The 17,305-nt window shown below is 40.1% G+C and overlaps 1 protein-coding gene across 3 annotated transcripts in view; it reads left to right on the top strand.

Moving 5' to 3' along the window:
* LOC122180754 (gamma-secretase activating protein) overlaps positions 1-17,305 on the top strand; it is a 45,685-nt gene that overhangs the window by 17,648 nt on the left and 10,732 nt on the right. For 2 of the 3 annotated variants that reach the window (XM_042872633.1, XM_042872634.1), the window contains exons 13-24: positions 1,057-1,134; positions 4,361-4,438; positions 4,866-4,958; positions 6,187-6,404; positions 6,712-6,781; positions 7,490-7,572; positions 8,215-8,268; positions 12,050-12,175; positions 12,591-12,646; positions 12,996-13,027; positions 15,219-15,280; positions 16,737-16,832. In XM_042872633.1, the coding sequence (XP_042728567.1) occupies positions 1,057-1,134; positions 4,361-4,438; positions 4,866-4,958; positions 6,187-6,404; positions 6,712-6,781; positions 7,490-7,572; positions 8,215-8,268; positions 12,050-12,175; positions 12,591-12,646; positions 12,996-13,027; positions 15,219-15,280; positions 16,737-16,832 (1,046 nt within the window). The remainder of the gene's footprint in view (positions 1-1,056; positions 1,135-4,360; positions 4,439-4,865; positions 4,959-6,186; positions 6,405-6,711; positions 6,782-7,489; positions 7,573-8,214; positions 8,269-12,049; positions 12,176-12,590; positions 12,647-12,995; positions 13,028-15,218; positions 15,281-16,736; positions 16,833-17,305) is intronic. The other variant, XM_042872635.1, reaches the window with a different exon arrangement.

Below are 17,305 nucleotides of genomic sequence, written 5' to 3' on the forward strand. Positions count from 1 at the left end.
TGCAGCTGTACCAAGGCTGTGGTCTGAAGTACTAGGCATTTAACCAATAGCATACCTTGGTAACTGCGCTTCTGTATTTGTACTTTTTCTTTCTTGTGCTTTTTTTGTGTGTATGTGTGTATTCCTTGTATACACAGGCCTTTATTTTTCACAAAATTGTATTTGTTTGTTGTTAATTTTATTTATTTATTTTGTCCTAAGTGATAAACTTTCAGCAAAGGTAAAAGAGCCAACAGTTACAGTTCTCTTTCCCAACTATATTGGGATAATGTGGTTAAGAAGCTGTTTCTGGTATGAATGCTAAAGCAGCTTGCCAAGCATTGGTGAAAGCTGATTAAAGTTTTTATAAGAGATGGATGAAGGGCTACCAGCCAATGGAATCAAAACAGTCTGTCAGTCTGATTTGGAATTAAGGTGGATGGAGTAGAGGGAGCCGGTCTTGCACGGAGTACTGTACTGAAATACTGACTGAAATAAAATTGAGACAAACTTTGACTTTTTCCCTAAAAAAAGAAGTAAATAAATCAAAAGAAAGTAAAAAGTAAAAAAAAAAAAAGAGGTGATAGCTCTTCGAACTGGAAAGGGAAGAGTGCCAGTGATTTTTAGTCAGAAAGCTCTACTAACATGCCATGCTGCTGCCAATATCGAACTACTGATTGGAAGGTAAACAAATTGTGTTTTGCTTTGTTCCATGCATATTTGACAGTCTCTTAACAGAAAATATTTAGATATTAAAACAGGCTGTGGAGAGAAAGGCTTGGTCAGTGTTGTGGCTGCAAGCAAGGCTTCGACTGACAAGGTCTAAAAATGTGCCACTTCTAAAAAGAACTGGTCATGTCAGAACTCTGAATTCCATTGTGCCACTCTGCCTCCTCTCTTCTCCCTTGCTGTGTTTCACTAGGTAAATGATGCTTCGAGATATGTGGTCTATGTTACTGTAACTGTTATTTTTTTTGAGAGGTTGTTATTAGGTTTTAAATTGAAACAGTCTTGCTTTAATTTTGTGCATTGTGGACAGTGGACCAGTCAACTTCCTTTTCCTTTTTGTATTTTTAGGAGGATTGTGTGTGTGTTGGAGTCTTGCTTTGGATATTCCTGGGGAAATAACATACTCCATATATTTTTTACATAAAGGTAAAATTGACTTGTTAATTTATACTTCCTTTGTTTTGGAGAATGACATTTTGCTGGAGGAGTGGCGGAATGCCTTGTGAAACGACCACTGAAATCTGCAGACAATAAACTGCTGTAGCTGATGTTTTAAAGACTGCAGCTGCGTTTGTCTGCAGACTCATCTTTCCTGCTGCAGACTTCCTGCCTGATGCTGAGCTAATAGCTTCAAACCAGTGACTTCATGAGTGGTTATTAGTTGGATCCCTTACTTCTAGCCAGATTTTTTGACATGTTGAGCACAGACAACATCAGTGAAGTCTGTGGGAGCTGCAGGTGTGTTGTACTGATGCCTTGAGGCATTCATATGGGAAACAGAACCAGCAGCTCTTAGCTTGAATGTAGGTTTAGAGTTCCAGTTCAGCATGTCATTTTCACAGCAAGAGGTGCAACACCCATTGGTTTTAAGAACGGTAGCTATGTAAGTGGTGTTTCAGCTCTTAATTTGAAAATCAGTCTTTTTCCTTGTAAATAATAACATTATTCTGATCAGAGCATGGAACTTCCGATTGGCAAGATTTCTTTCTCATTTGATACGTGGAGGGCAGAGGTGAATTATATCTTGAGTGACAAGCTGCATAGTATGGGGTAACCATGTTCAAGTGAAAACATGCTTCTTCTGCTTTACTTTAAGTTTTTGCTCTCTTATGTGAGGAAACTTTCCGTGAGTTGGTTGCTCTAACATGTCGCTTTGCTGCTGGAATGTTGTGGGATTGGGCAAACTGCATTTTTTGGTTCTTGAAGGCATTAACAAATGGAACAGTCCATTTTTTGTGTGCCAGTACTCTGCATTATTGCTGCTGCTTATCTCCAGTGAAGGACTGGCCTCTTCAGGTGTATGTCCTTCACATGTAGCTGAAGGGGCACCGCACTGCTTGGAGTCAATCATGGCCTGTATCTGTATCAGTAACAGAGTGAGGTTAAATAACTGCGATGCTGACCAGCTGCATCTGAAGTGATCTTCATGAGATGGAGTTGTTGGTGTAGAGTTGGGTAGATTCATGTAAGAATCACCATTCATGGATGAGATTTATAAGACTGCTCTTGAGGTGATGTGTACAAGCAGCAGAATACTAGAGCATTTTGAAGACATAAGTTATTTTAGTCTGTTCTGGAAGCTTTCCTCTTTCACCTGGAGGAGGTGTTGCAGGTGAGGCTATACACTCATAGGAGAGACACAGCAATGTGCTGATGAATGTTGCCCTAAGTAGTGATTTAACAAAGCAGCTTTTTTAACTTAACAAATTTGTGATAACAAGGTTACTTGATTATGTACTGAACAGAGAACAAAGTCTGACAAAACTGTAAGGAGAACCCTCCTGTTGAGACTTGAGGTTGAGGATGGACCATCTGGCCAATTGTTTATGTCTAAAGCATTATATCTTTAAGTTTTAGGCCATTCCTACTTGTCCTATTGCTGTGCAGCACTGAGGAGATCCTCCCCTCATTTGTCTCCCACCTCCCGTTAGATATTTATAAACATTAATCAGATCCCCCCTCTGTCTTCTTTTCCCCAGGCAGCATATAGCCAGGTCATTCCTCATGAGGGAGATGCTCCAGGCCCTTGGTCATCTTTGTGGACTCCTTCTAGGAAATTCTTGTCTTTTCTGAACTGGGGAGACCAAAACTGGACAGAGTACTCCAGATGTGATCTCACCAGGGCTAAGTAGAGGTGAAGAATCACCTCCCATTATACGTGCAATAACTCCTTCATATCACTCAGTACTGAATAGCAAGGTAGCAAGCTATTAGCAGATAAGTCTTTCAGTCTTCCAAGATTAAAGTTTCAAGAAGCTGGCTATTACTCATCCATATCTGTGACAAATAAGGAATCTCTTGACCTTGAGGAGTAACCTTGAGAGGCATCCCTGCCTCCAGGGGAAGATCCTGGTGTGCGGATGTGCAGGGATTGCTTAATAAGCTCTGGGCTGTCCCTTGTTCAGGGAGTATGATGTCTGACTACCAGTTCTATCTGCATACCAGCCATGTGTGGTGAGTGTGTGCTGTCTGAGCCTGGTTCAGCAGTCACGACCAGACACCTCCATTGCAGACACTGCTGATGATTGTCGTCTGAGCAGGGTGATGAGTGAAAGGTCAGGGAGGGCTGGGGGGAGGATGCTGCCCCCACAGGAGTCCCCTCAGTTTCTTGTTGTAAAAACAGAAGTGATGCCACGGGTTCTGCAGTGGTGGTATTGGTTTGCATGTGTGTTCAGGCTGGCAAGCAGCAGAACAGGGTGGTGAGGTATGCTGATTCATTTCAAGCAAAATTCAGTTGGCATCTTGTATGAAAAGCTATTTTTCTTAGAAAACCCTTCACCTTTAGCATCAGTGTTGGTCTTGGAGATCTCACTTTTTTTTTTTTTTCTTCATCAGAGAGAAAGCATATTTCTGTGCTATGGTCAGGAATAGAAATCTGTCTCCTTGATAATTTTCATATTTTGTCTTGATGGTTCTGTAGACTGTGGACATATGTTACCTTTAACTTTCACACAGTATTAAGTAGCATCCTGATCATGACATCATTCAGCGTTTAGGATGTCACAGCATGGAGATCAGTCATTTTCTCTTTAGCCATTTTAATCTCTAACTTTTTTGAGAGACTGAGAAAATGGAAGAGATGTATGTCATTCCTACCGGATGCCAGAGGAAGTTCGGTGCAAGCCTGGAATAAAATAAATGGTTGTGCTGATGAAAAACCCATGCAGTCAAGGAGAGTCTGAAATTTGCATATGTTTAAACAAATCTTGAAGTAAACTATAGCAATAAAACATGATCGAACTGGAAATTTTTAAAAGCAATTGAGAGGTCACCAAAATGTGAAGCTCAACTGTTTAAAGTATTTGGTGGTGTTTTTGTTGTTGTTGGGTTTTCTTTGTTTGCTGAGGGTGGTATCCTTACGTGGGTTTGCTCTGTGTTGGGATGGTTCTTTAAGCATGAGTATAGGCTGTGCATTGTGTGGCCAGTTTCCTCGCTCCAGAGAACTGTGTTGTGTGGGTGAATGTCTACTAAGAATACAGCAACTCTGTTTAGTATGAAGTAAATCCATCTGTGCAGAGAAGCCTGTAGAACAGTCTTAAAATATCGCTGTCTGGGTATATTGACTGCTGAAATTTTGATCTATGAAGTTCTATATACTTGGCTGGTAACAGATGGTGTTTCTTGTTTCCATTTATTTATTTATTTTTCACAGGGTTTAGCAAAACTTTTACAGTTTCTTTAGAAAGACCAGAAACTCCTCAATTGAAGGAAGTGGCCTTTTTGAATCTTGGTAAGCTACTCATGTTACTTCCCTGCTTGTTATTGTCTGTCCCCAGTAGTGGAGACAAAGAAGTAAACTTTTTCTAGAAGGATTTTTTTTTCTTTCTGAAGTAGTTACATTACTCGGCATTTGATATTGCTCTACCTTACTGTTAGTTAGCAACTTCCTTTGCAACTGATGCAACCTCTGCTCAGGAGATCAGCTGCTGAGTTCTTGAGTGTCTTCAGCCTCTTGAAACCTCCCTTGGAAGTCTGAATGTATTGCTAGCATTTCCTGTGTTAATACAACAGCAGCTTCTAATTAATTTCTTTTGTATTTCCTAGATGTAATCAATCCATAAAGGAGAAATGGGCTAAGATGAGAATCAAGGGAAACATTCACTTATTTGCTTTAAGAAGCTAAGTGCTAAATTGACCACTGTGATTTCTTTAAATAGACTATTATGTGGCTGCTTATTTACCTGGACAGTTCCTGCACCTTCTGAATATTCAGCATCCTGACCTGCTGTGCTATAGTTTATTTCTGACAGGTACAGTACGACTGCTACGTGAAGTTTTATTGCATTAGAGGAAACTTATTAAAATCTCTTTATAGGGAAGTTGCATTTGGTCAAGGCTTGCTTTATTGCACAGTTCTGAAAGAGAGAGACTGAAAAACGACTGAGAGACGTTGTGCCACTTTCCATTTTAAAAAGTGTTTGTGAAATTCATACTTCATCGATTACATACTTCTTGCTTATTATGAAATGGAAGGAGACCTTTCACTGAATTAGAAATTCTTTGCTTTAGTTGCGCAGTTTCCCTTCCCCCATCTTTGCACATGCTTCTCAGTCCTCTGCTGTTCTCAAATTTCACATGGAGATGTAAATTTGATTTTACATTTCCTTCCTCCAATTGAGTTGCTCTAAATGTGTGTGTTTGGAGGATGTGGGGAAAGGAAATCTGTGTTTCCTTCACCTGATCAGGCTGATGCAATTGGATTTAGAGTCTCATCTGAGGCATGTTATTTCATTTCCAATAAACAAATCTTTATGGGAAGTGGGTTATTTTTGGAAATGGAGGACTTTTGTTTGGAAACAGAAGCCCTTTCTTCTAGTTGGGTGAAGGAAAGGTAAGTAATGGGGACTGGCACAGGGGTATCACATGGAGCTAATACTTGTAAATACCTGATTAAAAACTATTCTGCTAGAGATGAGTACAAAGCATGACAATTGTGTGGTGGGCCCCCTTCCTCTGATGAACAAGGCCTGTAAACATACTTTATAGTGCTGTGTTGGTGAACCTTGGAGCTAGCATAAGTGAAGTGGCTTTGTCTGATGGTTCATTAAGTAATCGTAGTGCAGAACTTTTCTGTTCTGGCCATTGTGAGACATGGTAAGCAGTCGACCAGCACAAGGTTATATTATGTTTCTGAATTTAGGCAGTTCTGAACTGTGCTTAAGTGCCAATTCTGCTGTATCCCTGTTAGTAACCCTGTGCTCTGTTCCATTCTGTGTACTCTGATTTGTGTTATGAGTGGGTTCTGAGCCTCAAATCTGTGCATCTCCACTTCAGCAATTAAATGTGGACTGGGCTCCTGATTTAGTTCCTTTACCGAGCCAGAACTATTCCATCTTCTCTCTAGAGCAATATCAGGCAATTGGAGCAAGAAGCAAACTGTTTCTTACTGTTGGGGATCTGGGAGTCTTGAGAGAAATAATGGTAGCAGGCAAATTTTATATTCTTAGTCCTTTTTCTTCTCAAACCTGTGTTATACAGGTGAGGATGCAAGAATTGACATGTTGCCAAACTGCTCCATCCAGTGCCCACTTGTGTCAACAGTCTTGGATTGCGACGTAGGAAGAATGTATGCAGTGAGCATCAGTGACAGTGCCTTAATGAAGTTCCTGCAGAACAGCAAACGAGACAGTGAGAGGTTGGCAGCTCTGCATTGTGCTCTTCTGTGTGTCAGAAGTACGACAGACTTGGAAATGAAGGTGGGAAAAGAATTTTTGCTGAGTTCTCTTAGTGACTGATGGTCTCATACTGAGCTTGGTCAGGGTCACGATATCAGTGAAAGAAGAAAAATTCTGATTCGTATGTACTTTTTGCTGGTGGCAAAGGCTCATCACCCAGGCTACCCAAGGTGCTTTATTGGTCAAAGCTGGCATAAAACGTTCGTCTTTATGTCATGACTTCATGCAAAGTGTTAGTAATGAAACCAAGGTTTCTGCAGTCCATTTTAAGTCCCTTACTTGGCTTAACAGAGAAATGTGAAAATTTCCTTTGTTCTTATTCTGACAGATTATTTGGTGGCTTTCTGAGAACCTATCAACGTGTCATTCTTTTGATCCTATTCAGGAATTTATCATTGGTAAGGTATTCCTTTTCCTGTATGTTAACTTTTCCTGCATAACCTAATTATGACTTAAGGAGAAGCCACAGTGCCATAAACTGACTCTCTTTGAACTTGTTTGTTACGATCTACATTAGCTGACCTGCATATTGTGGCATTGGAGGCAATTTCAGTAGTCTAGAAGGTTATACATTCTCTCAAAATGAGAATGGTAGTATAACTTTTAAAGTGCATTTTTCTGTCTAGTGATGCAAATAGATTTATCAAAATTTAAGGTTACTGGAGAGCAAATTCTCCATCTGGCTTATGTCTGATATCTGGGGTGTAAATAACTGGGATTGGAGAGGAGGAACAAATCTCTTCCAGCCCAGCCCAAACCGTTTTTTTCATAAGGACTTGGCATATCATGGCATTCTCCTGTAATAGCTGATTTGTCAGCCTATCTAGTGTGTACACTGTGTGCCTTGAGCCTACATGAAAAGAACCCCTGCAGTGCTGAGCTGTAGCCAAGCAGCTGACTGGGCCCTGCAGCCATCTGGACTTCCCTTCCTCCTTTTGTGCAGAGTGGGATGAGTTCCACCATGAAGGAAGCTGTTTCAGAGACGGCAGCAGGATTTGTCCCTAAACAAGTGTTACATAGATAAGGAACTGACTATGAAGCCTCTTCTTGATAACTGGTAGTTCATACAAATCTCACCCTTCTGTATCTTTTTACGTTGTGTTCAGCCTCCCTGTACTGCAGAATGTGTCCAGAAACCAACAACCTGGATAAACTCCTGCCCTACACATCACTGCTTGACTGGGCTGGGGTAAGACAATAGCTGGTGCTATAATAACTAGAGGAAGTTTGTTTTTTTCCTGCTTTAATAAAGCCTGTAATTTACTTGTATACATCACCTTTTCTTAGACGTGGTCTGAATTCACATCTGTGTTTTATGCACATTTTATATTGCCAAGTCTTAACCCCAGTGATTTTTTCCATGAATCCTGTATTTTGTCAACAAAAAACAGCATTTATGAAATGAGAGGAGCTGCCGTAATGGAATGGATAATTAAATGTATCGGTTTTCATAATGAAATACTAATTTAGGGATGATTTTGTTAAGTTTATAATGAATACAAAGCATGCTTGACCAGCAAAATCCCGAAGTTGCTTCCAAGGCAACCAGCATTGCTAGAGTTAAGATTCGTAACTTTAGGCAAGAGCAAATGACACAACAAATAAAAAAACTTGATTTTTTTTTGGTCTATAACTGTTCTAGTTTTATCTTTTTCTATATGGGATGAATGAGAGACATATCTTCCTTTCTTCTTTTTGGCAAACTGAACATATAGTTTTAGCTAACCAGATGATTTTGCAAAGAAAACAAGTATTTGGATATTCACTTGTATACCTATACGGGTGTATGTATTGTGTGAAATTATTTATATTTTATCATTTCTATTGGTAGGTTATCCCTGGAGTAGCATGTGCAACAGACATTATTTCTCTACCTGTGCTAGAGGTAAATTCTAGTACAAAACCACAGTTGCTCATATTTGCAGGTTATGAGCTGCTTTTCTGGGGGGTGGGGAGGACAAACGGATGATGGTGGTGGTGGTGGGTGTAGGCTAAACACTAATGAAGTAGTGTCACCACAGCCCTGTGCAAAAACAGAGGTGAGCAGAATCTTGCTGTTTGAAATGGCTTATATGTTTACTAAGATGTTGGTTAGCCTTGCTGACGTTTGCTGGCTCAAAATGGTGGGGTTTTTTTACATGCCTATTCTGAATAAAAATTTTCCATTCCCCAGGGAAGGTTCTCCAAAAACTAATTCTTTTTAAATTTAATTGATACCTCTTCATTTGTGACTTCATTAGATTGAGGCAACCTTGACACCATGAATGTGTAGGATTACATAGCCCCACTTTGATATGCTGGAGGGTTAATTCATAGTGCTGCTGTTGGTACCAGTGGTTCGTGACCTGACTTTTTGTCCGAAGCATCCTGTGATTGCAGTGATGTCAGGGCTTTGGCTATCTGAATCTAGACAAATTCCTGCACTGTGTGGAAATGGTGCTGAGCTGGATGGGGAGAGCACATGCTGTAAGTGTAGGAAACTCTATTTTCCATTGAAAACAAGATGAATGATTCTTCCTGTCTTCCATTCCACTCCCTCAGATCCATTTTGGAGAAACATTTGAAATCTTCTTAAGTGCTCTTGCAATTAGCTCAAAAAGCTTACATTTTCATAATATCTTTTAAAATTGGTGAAATTACCCCCCTACTCACTCACTCTTCAACAGTGCCACAGATATCCTGCTGCAGATTCCTGTGACTGCTATCAGGGAATTGGGCATTGTGTGCTTTGCTTGAGAAGGCTGCCCTGAGAGGTGGGTCACCTGGGGGAATCAGATCTTGGGAAATTTTGTTTCTAGATAATCCCTGTCAGTTGCTGAGGCCAAAGTTAGTATGTGTTTAATTTGCCTGAGATTGAACCTCAAGCCCCTGGGGGCAAATGCCTTTAGCAGCTATACTTCCTGATTGTGGAACTCATTTCCTATGTGTCTGAAACCTAAACAGATTTAAAAGGTCAGAGTTGAACTAAAGACAGATATTTCCTGCTATTTCTGACTGCAAATTGCTCTGTCTACTAAGTCCAAGTATGGTAGTACACACGACAAGGCTTAATGCTTTGGCTGCATTGTATTCCAGAGCCACCATAGCTGGTGGGTTCACTTAGTCATTGTCAGAAGTCAGGTGTTGGTGATGAATCTGGTTCTATACAAGTATTATTTCTTTCATAGCAGGTCTTCTGGTATTGCAGAGAAACAGTGATGAATTATTGACCTGAAAAGCTCTTTAGCGTCCTCAAGCCCATGAATTGTTGAGAGCCTTTGGGAGGTTTATATTAATATTCACAACAAAAAAGTTTTGTTATTTGGATGAAAGTGTTTTTTATCACTAAGTTCCTGTTCAGCAAGTGATAAGGAGATCAGGGGAGTTGGAGTAGGTGACCTTTTATGGTCTCTTCCAACACAAATGATTCTGTGATTCTAATGGGGTGACAGTCAGAATAAGATTGTCAGAAAGCTTTACATAAGGATTATAATTAATACAAGCCTGATATTTAACTTTGAGCACAGAAACCAAGCTTAAAGGAGTGCAAATAGGCTTTATGAGAAGGGGGGAAGAAATGGGTGGGAGAAAGAAGGGAAGAAAATGGAGGAAGTCTAGAAGAATACAGATGTATTGTGCAAGCAGTTGTCACAGAGATCAGAGCAGGCTGAGCTGAGCCACAGAGGCTAAGAGTGAAGCTTCGTAGTATAGCTGTGCAGTTAAATGATAAGTTATGTGGCTCGGAGTGCCTTTGCTGCTAGCCAGAAGTGTCCATGCAGTTCCTCAGGAGAACACATGTGCCTCGTAGAGGTCATTGGTATCTTTCAGCCCTTCACTGATGTACAGTAGACTGCTGTCTCCAGCTGAAGCAGCACTGCTTATAAAAAGGCTTCATGGAAGTTTTTCATGGATTGCAAACTGGAAAGACCTGACTAACTTCTGATAGTACAGTGTCTTCAAGGTGTTCATAGGTATTAACTCAGACTCTTGAGATGTCTGCAAAATAAGTACCATCTAAGACAAAGGGGGGGACCTTCTCTTTCCAGCTTCTGGACTGATGATCCTCAAGAACGAACAGATTTAAAATAATCTTGTATTTTAAACTTTTTGTCTCTTTAATAAGATCTAATACAGTGCAGGTTTTCAGTGGTGTCTGTTTTTAATTCCAAAGTTTACCACTTCCTGTTGCAGAGTCAGTGTATTAAAGAAATACACTGTATTACTTCCCGCCCCCATCACACATCAAATAAAATTCACCGTGGTCTGAAAGCAGTTTTGCTGCGGTGCTGCTGTTGCAATTGCATGAATTGGTCACTAGATGATATCCTTACACTGTATTCTTGATGTTTGTCTAATTTTGAGAGGTAGCACAGGCAAGATGCTGCTGTAGTAGGTTGAAGAGCTGATAGTTGCCTCCATCAGGGTGAACACGTGGTGCCATATGCATGCCCAGTTTTCAGCTGCTTAGTATAACATAGAGCAAAAAGTACATTTAATTTTCTGCTGCATTTACAACAATAAAACAACAAAAAGTTAGCTCTGTGGCAGCAAGAGAGAAGCGGCTAGCAGAATTGAATCTCTGCATTTAATTTTCCTTGGCTAATTGTGTTTCATAGTAGGAAGTGGTTTGAAGGGCTTTTGAGGTTTTTTTCTAAGGTTATTGTAATTGTTGAAAACTGGAGGAGAGAGCAAAATCCAGTATGCTATCTCAAGTCAGATGAATATTGAGGACTGTGTAGTTTTAAAAACCTTTCTGCCTTCAAATGTCAATACTGTAATATGTGTATTGAGGAGATAAATGTGTTTAAAAGGGACAAGAACTGTTGGTACGATTAGTTGTTTTAAAAAACTGCCACAAAGAAGTGCCTTAATCTCATCTCTTCCTCAGTGATGACCACATTGCTCTTGCTTAATAAACAGTGGCCTCAATCTTTATGCCCAGTCAGTAACTAGCTCAGGAAGACAGTGTGGGTTTGTTTAGTTTTTTTTTTTTCCTCCTCTTTGTTTACAGTTTAAATTAATTCCAGCCTTACTGTCAAAGGCTTTGGAATTGCTGTGGAAATGTTAGGATTTTGTTTCTTTTCTGAGGATAAGGCTCTGTTACTTGAGGCTGGCAAATGGGAGTTGGCAGTTGAAGTATTTGAGCAAACTGAAGACAGTGGAAGCCTCCATCCAGATGCCAGAGTCATGGAACAGAAACCCAGAGTGGGACTTATTTGACCAAACGTAAACACTCCTGTTCTGAGTCAGGTGCCTAAGGCTCCTTTTACAGTCAAGTGGAACTCTGGACAGTAGATCCAATGTAATCTGTGGTGCAGTTCTTCCCACCCAAAACCAGCCATCAGAAGTATGTCAGATGAAATTGGACCTAGAAGTACCCATGTCTTCCCAGGAACTTAATAGAATTCTAAGGCATTGCACAAATATGTGCATTGCAGGTATGAGCTCAAGTAGATAAGTGCTACTTGTGCTGTCAAATTAAGGAAATAAAACTATTGGAAAAAAATAATGCAGCTGATTTTGTTTTTAATTTTTTTTTCATTTCAATTACAGTGAAGCTACATTTATTGCAGTTCTTTCCAATTACTTTGTGGGATAGCCATTAGATATTTGTAATAATTTCTAATATTTCTAACAGATAGTTCTAACAGTGCATGTATTTATGTTTTCCCTGCAATATTTTGCAGATCCAAAACTCTAAAGGCTTCTGGGAGAAACTCGACTCAAACTTGGAGAGTGTGAAGTATGCAGAGCCACACTTGCATTACCACAATAATGTGCTCAGGAGGGAATGGCGTAGTCTCTCAGAAGAGGTAAAATGTGTGCGCTGAAGCAGTCTCCAGAGCTGCTGCTGAAGAGTGGATGTTTTAGACCCAAAGAGAGAAAGGTTTTTTGTTTTTTACTACAGGGATAAAGGTATGGAAATCTGATCATGAGAAGTGCAAAGATTTGCAATCATTTACTTATAAGGTGGTTGCCTGTAGCTCTGACTTTGTGAAATCAATGCGAGAAAGTAAACAAAAGCAGAACTTAGAATACCTGTGCTGTTAGGTGGGTCAGTTATGTGTGTCTGTGGGCATCGGTATTTGGGAAGTGGGCTGAAGAATCACTAAGTGTTATTTCCATTTAAAATGAAAGTCAGCGTCATTTCTTGTGTGCGTTTTATCAGGAAATATTTTAATTGACCTACTTAATTTGTTTTGGGATTTTTATTTATTTATAAAACAGCCAGAAGAGAGAAGAGCCTCAGCATATTTAAGGAATATATTTGAAAACGCCAAAAAGTAGGTATCGTTTTGTATATTTACTCTTTCTTACTTTGTTGAAATGTGGTAAAGGGTTTAGATGTGTCATTTAAATAGCTGATCTGGTATCTGATCAGATATCTTGCTCCGAAGATGAGTGTCCAGCTGAAGATCATTTATGACAGTCCTTGTAGTTGCTGCAGGATGATCTGAAGTATCTAGGCTTTTAGAGCTCAGGAATTTATTGTAAATGTGACCAAATGTAGATTTCTTTAATTTCATTAGCTACCTTTGAAAGACCAAAGGGTTGTTTAAGCTTTTTAATGTCCTTACAAAACACTTTAGAGTAATGGTTGTGAAATAAACTGATTTTTGTTTCAAACCCCAGGGTGCTTTCTCATCTGGATGCTTGGGACTCTGGTAAGTAAAACTTTTGTAGGCCTTAGCTCTAGTGTTTGTTAGGATATTTCCATCTAGCTGTTGTCAGCTAAAGTAAATAGTGTGTGTTGCCAGAGTTTGAGCCATTAGTATGAGCAGCTGTTAAATAAACACTACTATAAAGCTTTCCTCTAAGGTTGTGTACTGTCTAGAAAACCTTTCTAGTTAGGTTCTTCTTTCATAGTGAATCTAGCTTAATATAAGCAGTAAGCCCTTGTTTGCCTAAGAATTTCTTCTCCAGAATTTTTCTGCGAGTATCAGTGATACAATGTTCTGTTGTATCTTGTCCACTTAAAGCTGCCTTCACAAGTGTTGATCACATATTTTATTGCAAAGAATTTTCACTGTGTTCATTGCCAGCCCGTAGCACTTGTCATTTGTGCTGCTGCTGATTATTGCAGTGAGCTCTGATTTTTAGGGCCCTGTATCAACTTTGGTTGCCTCATGTTGAAACTACTGGCATGTTTTCTAAAGGTGCATATTGATAATGATGTTCAGCTGTTTATAAAGAATTTCTAGGTAGCTGCCAACAAGTAATAAGCATCAGTGTAGTGCATCTTGCCTGTAGATCATCCTTCAGGTCCTTTAAAAATAAAGCAATGGAAGTCTTTTAAGGTGAAATAAATGTCTTTCAGGGTGAACAGAGATAATTAGAAAGGGCTTTATAAAAAGTTAGCTGTTCTCTAAAATACTGACTTGATTTTATGTTATGTGGTGAAATAGGAGTTTGTTTCTCTTCCTTTGCTTTCAGTGCAGGAAGAGCTGATGAGGAAATCTAGAGTATTAAATTTCAGTAGTTATATCTCCTTCTGTGTAGTTGGAGGGTTGTGTTCCTTAGTGGTCTGCAAAAGGAGAATCTCAACAGACTTAAAAGATGGGCCCGGGTAAACCTAAGGAGATTCAACACAGCGAAATGCAAGGTTTTGCACTTGGGCTGGAGGAATCCCAGGCATCCATACAGACTGGAAGGAGCATCCTTGAGAGCAGCCCTGCAGAGAAGGACCTGGGGATCCTGATGGATGAAAAGCTTAACGTGAGCCGGCAGTGTGCTCTTGCAGCTCGGAAAGCAAGTGGTATCCTGGGCTCCATCAGAAGAGGGGTGGCCAGCAGGGACAGGGAGGTGATTGTCTCCCTCTACTCTGCTCTTGTGAGGCCCCATCTGGAGTACTGTGTCCAGGTCTGGAGCCCTCAGTACAAGAAAGACAGGGAGCTGTTAGAGAGAGTCCAGAAGAGGGCCACAAAGATGGTCAGAGGGCTGGAGCACCTTCCCTACAAAAACAGGCTGAGGGAGCTGGGCTTGTTCAGCCTGGAGAAAAGAAGGCTGCAGGGCGACCTCACTGCAGTCTTTCAGTACTTAAAGAGAGCCTATAAACAGGAAAGGAATCAACTCTTTGAAAGGGTTGATAACTGCAGGACAAGGGGAAATGGTTTGAAGTTGAGGGAGGGAAGATTTAGGTTGGATGTCAGGGGGAAGTTCTTTACAGAGAGAGTGGTGAGGTGCTGGAACAGGCTGCCCAGAGAGGTTGTGGATGCCCTGTCCCTGGAGGTGTTCAAGGCCAGACAGGATGGGGCCCTGGGCAGCCTGGTCTGGTATTAAATGTGAAGATTGGTGGCCCTGCATGTGGCAGGGGGGTTGGAGATTCGTGATCCTTGAGCTCCCTTCCAACCTGGGCCATTCTGTGATTCTGATTCTGTGAAATCTGAGTAACTAAAGCAACTGTGGGAGAGAACCAGGCAAGTGGGAGGTGATTCTGTGGTGTTTCTACTTTCTGTCTATCCCTTTCCTTAGAAAACCCATGCAGCTCTTTTGCCTTTTATTAGTAAATGACAAGGTCTAAACAATATATGCATTTGCACTGTGTGGCTGGGAGATTCTCTTTGTATTCCTTCTATACAAAATCACAACGGTATAATACATCTCCCATAAATATCAAAGGAAAGAGTAATGACAATGAAGTGTAAAACGGTTTGACAGCTTGTGTTCCTCCATGCTCATTGTTAAGTGCAAAGATGGCAAATAAGGGGTTATGTTCCATTGCTTGGTTTTCTCTTATGAAGTCCTTGATTCTGTCACTGTGTTAGTTCTGTATGTGAGTAGATATGTTAACAGAAGGTGGAGATTTGTGTTTCTCGGCGTCATGCCTTTGAATGACTATTGCTCTGTTTATTTCAGAGGAAAGACTGGTACCTCTCTTTCAGGAGGAAGATTATCAGCAGCAATTACTAATGGGATTGGTATGTGCTTTTGTCACAGTGTGCACTAGGGGACGCACAACCTCAAAAAGTGTAAAGAGTAAGATAATCAGTTCCAGTGCTGAGTGAAAGCTCACTCAGAGCAGCAAGGGGACAAAAGCAGTGTTTCCTAAGTTTTGGAGTTCTTCATCGTGATATCACAATATGATCTTAATAGGTCCTGGTATCATTAGGCATAAGGGAATAACAGGAATGGAAAGTTGATCTGTCCAAGTGGTTTTCTCCACTACAACTTTTTTTTTAAACTGTTTTTCAGTACCCCTGAATTTCATCTTAATCTGTCAATTATTTTGGGACTACTTCACATCATTCTAACTTTCTCCACCTCTACTTCCCTCAAAAATAGACAGACCTTGCTTCTCGACACCTTTTTACTGTCTCCCTTTCCTTCTGCCTCACTGTAGGACTGGTATGGCTATTCTGAGGTCACTCCTCTTTTGATGTTCTTTTTTTTTCCCCCCCTGCTGATCTTCACTAAGTATCTACTATCTTTATGCTTCTGGTACTAAATCCTTTCTTAAATCGCCACCTATCCTCCCTCTGTTTAAATATGCATCTTTTCTTATCTCTTGCTGTCAGATCTAAATACAGCTCCTCAGCTTGCATTGGAAAGTCTTCACATATGAAGAGTGTATCAACACTATTCTGTCAGTCCAAATCTAAGGCAAGTTCTCATTCTTTGCAGTCTTGCTATCTTTTTTTCCCAAGTTTTGCCTCTCATCTTCTGAAATTTCTCTACATCTCTTACCTTAAGTAAATTCAGTGAGATCCAAAAAAGCAGATCATCGCTGTCCTTTGTGCTTTCCTGCCAACTGTATTGTTTTCTTGACATGTGGAGATTAATCTACTTGAAAATTCCTGAAGTCTGAGATTTTATTTACCTCAGTTTTTCTCTGAGCTTTGGGGGGGGGGGGGGGGCGGAAAAGCACTTTGTTGTAATTCTCAGCAAAGAACTGCATAATGAACAGGCTATGTGAAGTCAGAGTATTTCAGAAAGGACAGGGTAGGTAGTGGTATGGACTGTATGGTAGCAAGTAGCTGATTTTAAACACTTTGCAATGAATATTTAACCTGAAGTTGTCATTATTCACTCATGTTCTAAGTCATGTTCCATCAATCACTGCTAGCACAAATTGTACTTGTGCTGGCTTTCCCTATTGTAAAATCCCTCAGATTTATTCATATGTAATAAATACAAGTCAATGTTGGTGTAGCACCCATTTTCCTGAATTTACACCAAGTAACCGTATTGAATATTTAGATCTGCTATTGACTTTGAAACCCCAAACTCTCACACAATCTTGCCAGTCCAAGCTGGAATTTTGTCACAGGAAGAAGATTGTGCAGGTTGCTGTTGGTAAGGCCCTGCAAATGGTGGCGCTTTGGCATCTTTTTGAAGAGACCACAAGGACACTGAATTGTTGGCTTCTTTTCCTAGATGTTTGCTCAGCTAAAGGATCATCTTATGAGACATCTGCAGTATGTAGGAATAAAGAAGATTGACCAAATAGTGCTGGATTATGTTTCAAACCTGGTTAGTTTTATTTTGCTGTTATTGGTGTGAGCAAACATGTTGCTGGGTGGGGAAGTGTGGTGTTGGATATGTGCTGTGTGTGTTTTGTATGTTTTAGTGGGAGAGGGTTGTTTCTAAAGATGTTAAACCATAATTTTTTTTGTTTTGCTCAGTAATGTGTATGTTGATAAGGTAAATAATACTTAAAACTAAAAAAGAGTTGTTTTGGACTCTCAGAATACGAAAGAAAATTTCCTTTACAGATTGTAGAAATACAGTTTGCTCCTGGAAGTGAAAATCTGAATTCATCCTGAAAGTTGGAAGAATGGTCTTTGGATTCTTTTCAGTTCTTATGCAGTACATTGATGCATACTTTAAGAAATTGAGATGTGATCAAGGGAAATAGAAATTAGGAAAAAAGTTTCATTCTGATATGAAATGAGAGTTAAATATTGCTGTTCCTGCCTATTGACTTCATTGGGCTTTTTGTGTAA

This window comes from Lagopus leucura, unplaced genomic scaffold (assembly GCF_019238085.1).
Source record: "Lagopus leucura isolate 7727_CA_CO unplaced genomic scaffold, USGS_WTPT01 Super-Scaffold_100008, whole genome shotgun sequence".
Taxonomy (NCBI): domain Eukaryota; kingdom Metazoa; phylum Chordata; class Aves; order Galliformes; family Phasianidae; genus Lagopus; species Lagopus leucura.